Raw genomic sequence first — 14593 nt, 5'->3', positions numbered from 1 at the left:
GAGCCTGAGGCGGTGCGCCCATAGGGGCAGGGCGAGGGTGGGGCACACTGTGGGGCCTCCGGAGTCTTCCTGCCTCCTCCCACTCAGCCGCACTACAGCGGGGTGGGGGGCAGGTAGGCAGCGGGTGGACCATTTGGGCAGCGCAAAGCCTGTGTGCGCCCAAGCCACCGCGTCTCTCCCAGGAGAGATGTGTGGCTCGGGCGCACTGCAGGCCCCGCGGTGAGTGCCACCTGGCATTTTGTCACCCCCCCCCAATGGTGACACCTGGGGCGAGCCGCACCCATCGCACCCCCTTCCTCTGCCCCTGCGGCTCTTTTCCAAACATCACTATGCACCTTTCTGCATCTCTGTCGCTCTCTTTCACACAGAGAGTATTGTGTAGCTTAAAAAACCTTGAATAGGAGGGGCAACACAAACATGCAGAAGGTGCATGAAGAGCAGCACTAGGGAGGCCTTCCATGCACAAGCACAGTGATCCATGCATGTAACACCCATAGTGCTGCTGTATATTATGGGGCCACATGCCTATCTCTCCCTCTCCTATTAAGGAAGGATTCTCTCTCTAGCCACCTCGGTTGCTACTCCCTTCTCAATTATGTACAAAAACCCTTGAATCACAACAAGGAGAGAAAAACCTAAGTCATTGCACTGCTTACTCTACTTAGGAAAGGTGGAAGAGAGACAGCAAAGTATAAAATGGTTTCCAGCAGGCCATAGGCTCAAACAACCCTGCCCTGTTGTGTTTATAAACAGGCTCTCACATGCGAGCTGTTCTTTTAACTTTTGACACGCTAGTAGCCAAATAGATTTTGACATTAATTGTTGCCGTAAGTGGATGCATGCTTATTTTTAAACAAAACTGAGTGGATAATTAGCAGGGTAAGTTTATAAGCTTTACAGCAGATTTAGAGGCACCAAAGATAATCAGGATTGCCACAGTCTCATTAGTCTGCTGTGGGGAGGAAATATCAAAAGCATCCATCAGTAACTGAACTTACAGTTATAAACCTAATTCTTTGCATTTCACTTAGCAGGCCCTTTGAGATCAGTGAGGTTGTTGCTACGGAGCAGGCATAGGCTTGCAACAACCAGTACAGGCTAACACAGTGCACACAGTTGTGCACCCCAACTGTTTTGATTTGACTGTGGAAGAAAGAAGCATATGTTTCTGTGTATCAAATTTAGCCTAACCTTTGGCATGTGATCCTAACCATGGTTACTCAGAAATACATTCCACCGACTTCCAGGGAACTTTTCCCCCAGGTAACTGTGAAAACAACCCAGGTCTTGTTGTGTGCAGGTTGTATACAATGGGCAAGTTGCTGTATATTGGCTAGGAGATGAATGACAGATTCATCCCAGTGAGACAGGGAATCGCAAGCATTCACACAGCTACACAGCGGCTTATGACGGGGAATGCTGCTTTTGGTTGTGAAAATAATGTCAACCAGCAACTCCAGTGAGGAACGTACCTCACAGTATGTTCTTTACAAGAGGAGGAAAATGGGCATTAACTTAAAAGGTCAGTACAGTTGTGCCAAGGGGCATCTTGGCTAGTTATCCTTGATCATCTCATTTGAGTGGGTTCCCAGCATCCCTTCACACTTTGTCTCATTAGCTATCTTCTCCTTCCCACATTTCTTTATTTTAAGTCATGGCCTATTTAATCCCTGTGCTTGGTGCCCATAGCTCTGTACTTCCTGTTCCTGCTTACAATTACCCTTTCCTGAAAGAGTTGCATAGTATTGGGGAGGGGGGCTGTTTGTAAAAATATTATTAGGTCCTTGCATCTCAGTAGGATCAAGACATTACAGAATAGTAAAGGGAGGGAATCACTCCTTTTCTCCCGGTCCAGGCAGAATGTTAAATTTTACAAATGAAGAATAGCAAGTGGCTTCAAAGAATTAATAATCCAAAGCTGACTGTCATTTTTCAAATGCCCTGACAAGTCTGTGCTGTGCCTAGTGAACTTCAGGCTGCCAAAAACTGAAAAAGAGAGAGAAATGCAGTAAAAAGTCTAGCAGCCAAAACCACTTAGAGGGCCATTCTTTTACACGTCTTTATCTTTTAATTTAAATTTCATGTTTGTATACATTGCCTGGCACTACTTAGCAAAGGCTTTTCTTGACAAGAAGCCAATAGGTCAAAGTGGAGAAATTGTTCAATATTGCATGTCTGCAGAAATGACTAAAATGTTTTTAAAAGGGGCATACATTTAAAAAGAAGGGGCAGAACCCTATGCCGGCCAACTCTTGATGCAAGATAACACTTATCTTTGCCAGCAGCACTTTACACTAAAGCCCATATTAGATCTTTGACCCTGTATTCCATCGCTCTTTAATTACATAAGCTAAATATGAACATGGAGCACTATTGCAATACAAAGCTACTTCGTCAGATGTTTAATCTCTGGACTAGAAGGGTAGTATTTGTGGGCAAACAAGTGCATGTGCACAACTGAACCGTTTTGGGAACCAACTATGGAGGAATGTGTACTTTTATGCTATCTTCAGCTACACCACAAAATCTGACAAAGTAATGACTGGGTATTTAGCTTGCTATCCCCCTGACTCCATGACATTCATCTGCAAAAGCTAATTAGAGGTAGTTAGAAGGTAATTAGAAAAAGAAATGGAAGAGTTCTTCTTACCTTCAATGAAAATAAGCAGTGCAGGAAAATGCAAATAAATAAATAAAAAGAAAAGCCCCAAAACACCCAAAAGTATGAAGAGGACCTCTCTGATTGAAGCAAAAGCTTCCTGCCTAAAGAACTGGTACGGAAACTCACCAGCAGGTATTGACAGATTGGTCTTCCCTTGCTCAGGGCTGCTGCCTGTAAGTTGTTTGGGGCTGCTGCCAAAGTGAGGGAAAGTTGCCTTCCACTGACCTTCATTTACGGGGGTTGGAAGCTGAGAGGACTGTTATGCAATGGTTCCACTCCTTCCTCCTAGGCCATGTCCAGAAAGTGGTGTTGGAGGATGAGAGTTCGGACCCCTGTAAGGTGCCTCAGGGCTCCGTCTTCTCCCTCATGCTTTTCAACATCTATACAAAGCCACTGAGAGATCTCTTCAGGGGATTTGGGCTGGGTGTTCACCAGTATGCGGATGATACCCAGCTCTACCTCTCTTTTAAAACATGCCTCAATCCCTACCCATTCATATGCAGGGCTTATTCCAATGGCACTTGTTCCAATGGCAGTTGGGAACTCCCGTAAATGTCTTGTGCTAGCATTTGTTTTCACAGCACAGATACCTTTGGGGGGACTTTGGCCTGAAGCACCAACCAACCCTATTTTAGTATTACTTTAATATTTAATCTGTTGGGGGAGTGCACGAATGAACAAAAGCTTTGATTTGTGGTCTCCATATATTTTTTCATTTAAGTCGAATATTTACTCACCTGTTGAAATGGTAGATATCTTTTATGTTTCCAAACAAAGCTGATCGCTCCTCCATCCCCAAAGAGAGCTTGGATTGGTCAGTGATACAATCAAGGTAATCCTATGAAATAAATGAAAAGAGTTGTCTTAAACATGTCTGCTCTTTTCTTCCTCGGTAAATGGAACTATCTTTAATTGTGGAAGAGGAGTCTGCTCCAGATCAATTTCACTTTATATTACACTAATCCCTTCAGTAGCGCCACACTGAACAGTCCTTCCATTATGGAAAATAACAATACTTATCTGTTCACCAATACCAAAGGAATAAACCCAAAGACTGAATGCTTTGCTGCTCAGACTGTGAATGTTTTTCAAGCTGCAACGTATTCAGATTTCACCCACAGTGACAGCTTAATTATCTCCATTAATTACTCAATAAGGTCAATGACATCTTCCTATATTAAGCAGGGTTTCTTTTAAAAACAACATAAAGTATCATCACTAAAGCACATGGACTTCATACAGATAAGAGGAGACCTGGAAAAGTATTACCATATTTCAGAGCTATTGAAAAAGCACTTTCAAAACTCTCAAACACAATGCAATATAAACGTCCTGGTTCCCAGTTTATAAAGAAAAAGGTCTCTCTTCTTCTGCAGCCCCCACCTGGTATACTAATGAGAAACTGCATGTGCTCGGGAACATATTGCAGAGAAGATTCATCTGCATGCCATTTAGTTGTGGAGATTACATTTTAGGTCACACAAGCAAGAGAGCTATAAACTAATTGGGGAAGATTTACTTTAAAACAGTGATTTGCAGGTTACCAGACAGGCCCTTCCAGAACTGCAGTACCAAGAGTGGTTTAACCAATGCTTTTTTTCTAAAAAAATGTTTAGGGGTACTCTCATTTTCCTACTCATAATGAAATACTGCTCCTCAATGAGACCAAACTTAGATTCACAAAATGTTTAGGGGTATGCATACCCCTGTGTCCCCCCAGAAAGAAGCACTGGGTTTAACAATCAGTCCCTCTTCACGAGGAGCTCTGGGAATGACAGCTCTAAGAGAGGAATAAGGGTCTCCTAACTGCTCTTAGGACCCATACCCAACTACAGCTCCCATAATTATTTGGGGGAAGCCATGCTTGTTTAAAGTGGCATCATATTGTTTTAAATCTATGGTGGTAGTGCGGTTTTAGTGTGGAAACTGAGTCCATTGAAAAATACTGCTTCGGGAGACTTTGAGTGCCAAAGCTCTCTCATTGGTGTTAGAACTTGAAGTCGTCCTGATATTATGATAATCAAATACCTGTGTGAACTAGCATTAAAACTACTATTTAACACAACAACAAAAGGCCTAGTGTGCTTCCATAACATTTATAAAGAAACTCTGCAGGAGAAAGGAAAACAATAGACTAAGAGTGAGAACAGCTGGAACCATGTTAACAAAACCCTGACATGATCCTGAGCCTGAGGGTTTAGACAACGTGTGGTGGCATTTTACCAATGGCAACACAACATTCCATAGCACCGAATTCAAGGGATTCTGGGAAATGTCAGCCACACCATGAGGATCTTGTTATATAGTAACTGAATTCCAAAACCCACATGAGAGAATCAGATAAAAACAAAGGGAAAACTTATTTGAGAAAAATCACTGGGCATGTTCACAATAGGTTTACTTTTCTAAATAATTTGATCGTTTAAACAAACAAGCAAAACAAAATATTGTAGCACGAAGAACAGCACATAAAGATGAACATGAGTTCTTAATTAGTTCTGTCCACATATATGCAGGTTTTGACTTCCAGCACCAAAGAGCATCACCTAACCAAAATGCAATTTTATATCTACACACCGGGGGCTTTACAACAAGGAAGCTCCATGACATTAAACATTCTGGCATACATGATCTACACCTCTACATTCCTTTCCACCCAGCCTCCATTAACTTATGACCTCATCATTAAATCTGTTCTCTTAAAATATGTTTGTGCATTAAGTCATTATAACAATGTCCCGGGGGCTTCCCAAAACTGTGTGTGACCTTTTGTTTTCACTCACAGTCTCCCTTGGAGCAGAGACTTAAGAGGCTTCATGAAGCAGAAAGGATTGCTCCACACACACACACACTCTGCAACCTGGGTCAAAAGGGTGGAAAAAATGAGTACAAAACAGGAAAAGCTCATTCCCAGTTGTAATTTCTAACACATATTTACGTTCAATAGAATGAGATGTAACAAACTGAGCCTGCCCTAACAACAACTACAGACCCACAGCAACCAGCTTTTAAAAAGGGACAAAAACTTATATAGAAACCCTACTACTTTAAAGTGGTTCATAATTTGCTTTTGTAAGAGCAAATGTTATTTGATGTGAAAAAGAACAAAATCGGAGGTAGCTAATGCGGCTCATCCAAGTGATGTTTTCCTATTATTTCTGTCCCTTGGCGATGCTGGTGAATGCTAATGTGAGTTAGAGTCCAACAATAGTGGGAGGGCACTACTTTGACTAAACCACACTAAAATATCATGAGAATACAGATGCCAATATTGCAATGATACATAATGAAACACACAATATATTGTAATACATAATATCTGTATTGCCGAAGTACCTGATGATTGCTTTATAAGCAGGCTAGTCAAGTTATCTGTTGGATATTTGGCACAACCATCAATAGTTTTGGACAAGTATTTGCAGGTGAAAATACTGGAGAAGAGGAGGTTAAGGGGTGATATGATAGCCATGTTCAAACATATAAAAGGATGTCACATAGAGGAGGGAGAAAGGTTGTTTTCTGCTGCTCCAGAGAAGTGGACACGGAGCAATGGTTCCAAACTACAAGAAAAAAGATTCCACCTAAACATTAGGAAGAACTTCCTGACAGTAAGAGCTGTTCGACAGTGGAATTTGCTGCCAAGGAGTGTGGTGGAGTCTCCTTCTTTGGAGGTCTTTAAGCAGAGGCTTGACAACCATATGTCAGGAGTGCTCTGATGGTGTTTTCTGCTTGGCAGGGGGTTGGACTCGATGGCCCTTGTGGTCTCTTCCAACTCTATGATTCTATGATTCTATGATTCTACTGAATTAGTCTACGTAAATTCTGATTCCTGCCCCCCAGACTTCTGGCATCTGGTTAGCCACAAGATAATGTCACCGTATAACACTACAAAATAATCTTCAGAGAATTATAAAAGCTTTACATTGCACAATAAACACTACGCAGGAAATGGATAAAAAAAAACCTGCATCAACAGGGTTAAAGGAGAGTGTGTTATTTCTTCTAACAGAACTTCAATATCCCCTTTCCTCAGTCTGCAGTTCACCTCACATGATACAGAGCTACTCGTGAGGCCCTCTGGATGTTTCTCTACCAAACAGCTGATTAGAAGGGTTCCCTGTGCATCTTTCAGGTACGTCTGGGGAACAGGATTGAATAGTACACCTGTGCACAGGTCCACACATCTGTGTGCTTTGCAGAGAGATGCAACTTATACCCTATTGGCTGGGAAAACTTATTTAGCCCAAGGGCCATAGTCCCTTCTGGGCTTTTTCGCTGGCTAGGTTAAATTCTAATCCTTGTAACCTCCTTTGGGGTAGGTTTGCAGGTATGGCAGAAGGAAATAGGATCTGCCCATGTGATGCCCACCTGGTAGAAACTCTAGCTCACATGGCCCTTAAATGTAAAATGTATGAAGATCTCCATCAACAATTTTTAGACCATCTACCGTATGTATTCCAACATGGAAACCAGAGACAGAGGTTATACGCTTCTTATTACAGGGGAGAGACCACAAGCTCACCAAGACAGTAGCTAAGTTCCTCTATTTGATTTTCTGTCGCCGAAGTACGCTACAGGGTCCTGCCCTTGCTGGAGATCCACAATGGTGAAATAGATTGCTCGCCTCTTCTTCCCTTTGGCAAATGACTGTACTGTTGAAATGGTGACAAGATCGCACTGGCCTATTTATTTTGAATGTTTGTATGTGATGCCAATAAAGGTTTGATGATGACATTCCCTTCTGGACAACTTGCTGAGGGCCATATGTAAGTGGTAGGCAGGTCCAGGGCAGAGGCAAAAGGCAGAGAATTTAATGTAAATGTTACCTTCGTACAGTAAGCTAGCTTCTACCCACCCACCCCTCTCCATTCTCTATCCAAGTAAGCAAACGGTTCATCAGAGTTCATGGACAAATTCCATCCAAGCAAAAGCACTTAAGGAGTATATAATGCAGAGGTGGTGAGCAATGTGCATGGAAGGGTCTACAAGACATAACCACTTTTTCAGCTGGCAGGGGCTGAAAAAAAAGTTGTTGGAAAACTCTTAGCAGGCAGTAGGTTGTGAGGGTTGTGATAAGAGTGTGACAAGAGAAGGAACAAGTCAACTTTCTCATGATCATGAAGTGTAATACAGCAGATGGAACCAAAACAACAACAACTCAGTCCCCAGAGATGCATCATTGCATCATGTTATGTCTGGTCACTCAATAGCTCTGCAAACTCAACCTGGAAACAGAAATGTCATTTAGAAATAAACTTGATCTCTCAGTGAGTCTCTGAAGGAAAATGATCAAAGCTATGCAACAAAGATTCTGGTGTCTTTTCTGTTTAAGAATTCTTTGACCCTTTAAGGTCAAACAAAACTACAGCGGCAAACAATGTCACAGCAGCTGCAAGCATATGAAGCCATAATAAAAAGGCTGGAAACTCCCTAATCGCATTGCTGGCAACCGTCATAATGAAATGGTCTATGAATCTTTATTAAAGCTATCAGAGCCAAGTCTTATTGTCTCCCTGAAATTACAGCAAAACATTCACTGCTGTTTCTGGAGAAGAAAAAGGAGAAATGTTTGGGGGGGGGAAGCATAGGTGTTTTGCCCTTTTTTCTGTGTGTGAGGGGGAGTGTCTTAGCACCACTAGTTTTGAAATGGGTATTCCTTAGTTTCTTAGATTGTCAAATATGTTCCCTGGGCATCAAAAGGTTAGGGACCTCTGTTCTATAGCCGAAGCAGCATGATAAACATGGGGATGTCTGAGTTCATAGGTTTAAGCCCCAGATGTAGGAAAGTTTTGGGCATACACTGTGAGGAAGCATAATATGAGGCATACAGAAAAAGAATCAATGTGAGAAAAGGACTGTGGCTTTCCCATGCTATTTTCTCAGCCATGTAATACTGAGGACATCAGATCCTTTACTGTTCATAGCACTGAGAAGAAAGCCTGTTAAAAGATTACTGTGTCTCGCACATCAACAAAGCTGTATCAACAAAGACACTTCAGCCACAGAAACAGAATATGGGAATTAACTAGATTATTAACACATTTATCACTTGCTATATAAGCAGTGCTTACCTGAATTTAGAAACAGGTTTAGCAAGAGGCAATAGATGGGCAATTTTGATCACTTTCTCAGACATGGAAACAAAAACAATTCTTTGTTTTTCAATATTTATGTATATATAAAATAGTCCAAGAATGGGCTTGTTTAAGCATTTTTGGAAGACTATAGATTAAAAGATCAGGCTTTATTTCTATACAGCTAGCCTCTTTCCTCAGCATTTCAAAGTTTCAAATTTAAATAAAGCATGTTATAAGAGCAAAAACAGACCATTTCCTTGTGAGATGCTAATGTCAGGAGGCAGAGAACTGAAGCAACACATACTTGCTAATAAAGTGTTATCCTAGGCTAGTTTTGCTAGAAAAAAACCTTAAAATAACGCTTATCACTACAGATATTTTTGAAACGGCTGTGCAGTCACACCAATATAAATCAATAGCCATGATCAGGACAGCTTAATCAGGTTCAAATCAAATACACTTGAAATAACCAAACTAACAAATTGAATTTCAATAGGGACAAATGTAAGTTTCTACACATAGGCAGGAAGAACCAGCTGCACAAATATAAGATGGGGGACATCTGGCTTGTCAGTAGTACACTCATACCTCATGTTGCGTCTGCTTCAGGTTGCGTGTTTTTGTCTCGCGTCCCACAGCAACCCAGAAGTATTGGAACGGGTTACTTCCAGGTTTCGCCATTCGCGCATGCGCAGAAGCACCAAATTGCACCACACACCTGCGCAGACGTGGCGCTTTGAGTTGTGGGCTTTTCACGTTATGGACGGGCTTTGGGATGGATCCACTGTACATGTGAAAAGGATCTAGGGGTCTTATTTGACCACAAGTTTAAAATGCATCAACAGTGTGTTGAAGCAGCAAACAAAAGCTACTTAATGATATTCCAGGCAGCATCAATAGATGTATAGTTTCCAGGTCAAGGGAAGTAATAGTAACACTTTATTCTGCCTTGGTCAGACCACACCTAGAATACTGTGCGCAGACACGGCGCTTTGCCCTGCGTCCTCTTCGGCTAGCGGCTGGAGCTCCGGAATGGATCCCAGTCGCAAAACGAGGTACGACTGTATTAATGACCCTTCCAATCATAAAAAAACAGAACAGTACTGAATCGCTTCCACCTACTTGATTTAGTAAATTTAAAGAGGTGATGGGAATCCACAAAACAAATTCATCTAGAATACACAGCAACCCTTAATGTCACATTTGTCATTGGCCTCATTATTTCATGTTACTCTAACAAGAAATATAGCTCTGCATGTTGCAAAACTATGCTATCCCATCTATAAAATCTATTAAACCATAGATTACTTCCTACAGAGAAGAAAAACCATGCTTCTTGACCCAGTCCAGATTTCCGTATCCACTTGAAAGGTTCAAAACATAACCATAACAATGTCAGATACCTCAGGAATTATGTGTGGAAAAAAGGAAAAGATCTCTTTAATTTAACCCACGGGGATACTCTTTGGAAATTATTTCTGCCAAGGTATCCTACTGTGGGTGAACCTCAGTCCATGGCAAGCTGGGGAGCTACACTAACCAAGAGCAATACATGTTGGAAGTCAGATTTTGTATTTTGCAATGGTAATTCATAAGCAGGTCTCCATGATGTATTCTAGACCCTTCTAGGGACATCCTGAACAGGCTTATCAAGAAGAAAACAGTTGTGCAAAATGGCTAGTTGACAATTATACAAGCAGCAACCTGCTTACAATAAGATAAAATAATTAGAACACTAGTGCCACCAAACTTACACTCTGTTTATTTATGTTTCTCTAAAGCAGCAGTGTCATTTAGTTTTGTTACAGGAATAATTTCGGGGTGGGGGGTGGGGGCGGCGGCTAACCAGTTGTCCTGTATATTGCATTTAACATTCTCTTCCCTTCCTTCCTAATAAAAGAACCAGAGATTTCCAAAAGCTGAAACAGATTAACTCTCACCCTTTTTATCTATTTTGATTTGCATACACAATAGTGCTTGCTAGTCAGCCAACCGACCGTTTGGTGGAGTGATCCATTCATTGCTAACAAGAGCAGCCAGTACAATAGTGTTAATCTTCTGGGGCAATTCTATAGCTCAATGCAGTTAGGAGTGCCAGCAAACTGTCTTTTCTACTCGGAAGGTATATAAAAAAAGATTAAGGGAGGATCTGTAGAGCATTCATTTATATTACTGAAGAATTACGTACCAATTTGTGTTGTGGCATCCCACCCAGCTGTTGAAATCAGCTCTGAGCTATTACAGGCAACTTTGAAATATTCTTCAATGGTCAGGATTAAGAAACTGGCATAGTTACTTTTGACTATTGGTGTACATCCGGTGTGTGTGTGTGTGTGTGTGTGTGTGTGTGTGAGAGAGAGAGAGAGAGAGAGAGAGAGAGAGAGAGAGAGAAAGATCCAGTTTTGCTGAGTTTCTGCCAACCGAGGCAGAATCAGAAAAACACCGAAGATCTGGAATGATGCAGCCATCTCCTTCCCAGTGGTGCTTGTCCTGGAGCAATACTCCAAGCTCATCCTCCGCCCAGACTAGCAACCTATTCACACCAACCTAATCACAGCTACAGAAGAAGACTGAGCAGTAACATTTCATTGGAACACAACTTGTAATGATGTCTAAGAATCATATGCTCATCAATGTTAATCATCACTAACACTTCAAGCGCATACAGCCAATGCAGGATTAAACCCTGTTCTCCTGCCCATTGGCTGACATCACTTGGTAGGCCAAGGTTGACTGACAGGCTGGTGTTTCCTCACTCCTGCACTAGCAGGTTATGCCCCATTCAGTCACTGCTACTCTGCATTGCAGAGGGTGTCCTGTGGAGAGCCTACAGTATTTAAAGCCCTGCATGAGAAAGGAGTACCCCATGAGTATAGCAGGGTCCTTGCTGAAGACCCTCACCCTCTAACATGTGGAAGGTGGCTTGGTTGGGTGGCAGAGACACCTCAGAGTGTCTCAGGGGCCAATGAGTACATTCTCCCTCATTACAGCACCCCTTTAATGCTTGAATAGGGCTATGTTAGAAATTGCTAACCTGGGGCTCTCCCAAACATTGCTGGGATCCAGCTCCCATCAGCCCCAGCCAGGATGGTTAGGAACAAAGGGAGCTGCCAGCAGCTTCTAAGATTAGCCACCCCAAGCCATGAGCTCACCAAATTTTGAAACCAGGTTTTGAAACAGTTCAAAATCTCGGTTAAGAATGAATGGGGTTCGTCTTAATTTTTCTAAGCTGTCTTAAAAACAACACCACACAATTCATGGAGCACAGGGCAAATGAAACACCTGAGCCTAGCAGTGCTAGAGGATATACCTATCAATCTGTGTTTGCTTCTCTGTCCTACAGATTTCATACAACCTTGTCAGCAAATATTTTTTAAGGCTCAACTGCCCTCGAAAAACAGTAATGCCTACCTCTGCATATGTTGTAATGGGCCTGTGGCTTCGAAGGGCATAATTATTCAAGTGTGCACCTAGTCTTTCAAGCTGCGTATACGTTCAAAGAGAAAATGTGAGCTGGGAGACAGGATTCCGTGGCCACAATAGCAGTCCTTCCTTTTCCAGGTGATATGAAATACTTTAATCACACCACAGAGAATGCCATCTTACTTCTAATTAGCTACTAGATGATTATACCACTTGTCATACTGCTAAGCATGTTCACGACTGCCTTCCCAGGAGGCCAAAGCGAAGGTAAAGCCTCTAACATTTTAGCTGCTTCTGACAAAGTAAAGCCGATTGCCACAGGGCAGACAATGCCCTGCATTTTTGCTTGCTCTAGAGACTACTTTCTGGGATAAAGCATGCTGCATGGACAAAGTAAATTCCTAAGAATGATAATTGACCCCAAATATGAGGCAGCATACAAAAAAAAGGGAGCAGAGTTGTACTCTTTTAGGAAGTCAGAGGGAAAGAAGCCCCAAGACAAGAGGAATTGTGTAGTGAAGCTGCCATTAATACTGGCAACCATGTAAGGCACTACCCACATGCCACATTTACTACAACTCCTCAGCAGGGGCTCAGCTAACAGCTAGAAAGAAAGAACAGTCAGTGCAATGTTTTTTCAGACATGGCCTTTTAAAAGCCACGTGGTGTCTTCAGCATCAGTAACTGAGGAACGTTTCAAAAATCTCAGCACATGTACAAAAACCTGAGACACTATGTTCTTCTCAGTCTCTATCTGAGCATGCTTATTGCTACTCCAGTTCTTAACTACTCCTCAAAAATAAGAAGGGGCAGAAAAGGGATACCACCAAAAGGTGTATTTAATTCCCATGGAAATCTGTAATAAACCAGGTCTAAAATTATGACTCTTCCTTTATGCCAAATATGTTCCTACCTTCCATTAGAATCTCAAGAAAATATAGTTTTAGAGTGAATTGAGAGTCACTACTGAGTAGACAGCTAGCAAGAAATGCATCTACCATCACATAAATTAATCTTAGCAGGAAGCACTAAAATTGCGGGAGGAATTGGTGATATCGTTTAGGACACAGGTCACCCATTCAAGCTTCATGTGCCTCTTTCCTTTTGCAGCCTCTCCACTGTTTAAAAAGAGACAGAAGGGGGACTTAAAGGTTAAAGTGGGAAGGAGAGAGCAAAGCCAAATTGTGAGCCCTGAAGCATACAGACCCCCTGTAATTCAAACATGTCTAAGCTGCCCTAAGCCTTGATGAACTGCTGCAGGATGTTTTGTCTCCTGCATGCTGCAACACTGCCAGAAGGGCATCAAAACCAGCAGAATTTCCCATAATTTGGATAAAGCTGCGTCTTCCAGCAATAGTAGTGCCTGTGAGCCTCCCTCTCCACTGGCAGAGAAGCATTGTACCCCTTCCCAAGGCTACTCGGGAAGGAAATGTAAGACTGCAGCTTAAACCAAATATAGCATTATTTTAAAAAAAGAAATTCTCCAATATCCAGCACTGGAGGTCACCAATGTTATCTCTTAACATGTGCTCATGTTTCCAACTGAAAAACTGGCAGTTATTTTATGCTCCATAAGTTAGTAAACACTGTTTTTATTGTGAAAATAAGAAGATTTGAAAACTGGGTTAGCAGCTGTATTGATATTTCTAAATGCTATTCAGATCTATGCAGGACGAGTATGTTGGACATAAGAATTGCTTGCTTTAGCAGTTTTATTTCATTCTTGTTTAAGAACCTTTAAAATGCCTTCCATATAGATGGTTTTTACTATAAACCAGAAGTTAAAGAACCTAATGCAACTGTGCAGGAAAAGACTTGTTTCTGAGGATTAATTTTTTTAAAAGAAAACATGCCTTTGTATATCAAACCTTGATAATCTTTTTTGCCTTGCTGTCTGCTTTTTTGTGTCATCATCAGACTAGTATTTTCTTTTCCGGATTAGTGATGTACTTAACAGAGAGAATTGCCTGAAGCTACACATTATAAGATTTCCAGATTACGTGTTTGTCTCTATGATTTGTGTCTGCACTGGACAGGAGGCCAAAGAATCATAACTGACAAAGCAATAAATAAAAAATAGTTCACCTAGGAGCATGGATAGAGGAACATTTGGAAGAGCTGGTCACACATTCAATAATTCCACATTATACGAAAAAGAACATTCAAATTCCACATTTGTTTGATCATAGAGAGAACTGGATATGATACGTGTGGTATTAATACTCAGCAGAGGCAGGAAGTTTCCAGTCACTGGTGGAGTTCCATCTCCCTTGGCCACTCAAGGTTTACAATTTCCTTGAGGCTGGAGGGCTACTGCTGCACCTAAAAGTAGGTGCACCTTTCACTAGCTCCACATAATGAGGAAAACATGGTATGTGTGCCCATCCCAGCATCTTTGCTGGGGGTAATGGTAGAAGAAAACAGCTCTGAA

At 41.7% G+C, this 14593-nt stretch overlaps 1 protein-coding gene and 1 long non-coding RNA gene across 8 annotated transcripts in view; one reads left to right on the top strand and one right to left on the bottom strand.

The window, feature by feature from the left end:
• Window positions 1–14593, bottom strand: part of PLEKHG1 (pleckstrin homology and RhoGEF domain containing G1) — a 109241-nt gene that overhangs the window by 28599 nt on the left and 66049 nt on the right. For all 7 annotated transcript variants that reach the window (XM_081854303.1, XM_081854301.1, XM_081854304.1 and 4 more), the window contains one exon: window positions 3400–3500. In XM_081854303.1, the coding sequence (XP_081710429.1) occupies window positions 3400–3500 (101 nt within the window). The remainder of the gene's footprint in view (window positions 1–3399; window positions 3501–14593) is intronic.
• The window catches only part of LOC309337678, a 200759-nt gene that overhangs the window by 132838 nt on the left and 53328 nt on the right, over window positions 1–14593 (top strand). The gene's annotated exons all lie outside the window — the stretch shown is intronic.

This window comes from Podarcis erhardii (assembly GCF_964252035.2).
Source record: "Podarcis erhardii genome assembly, chromosome: 3".
Taxonomy (NCBI): Eukaryota; Metazoa; Chordata; class Lepidosauria; order Squamata; family Lacertidae; genus Podarcis; species Podarcis erhardii.
The sequence above is the reverse complement of the archived record's forward strand: the minus strand, read 5'-3'. Positions and strand labels throughout refer to the sequence as shown.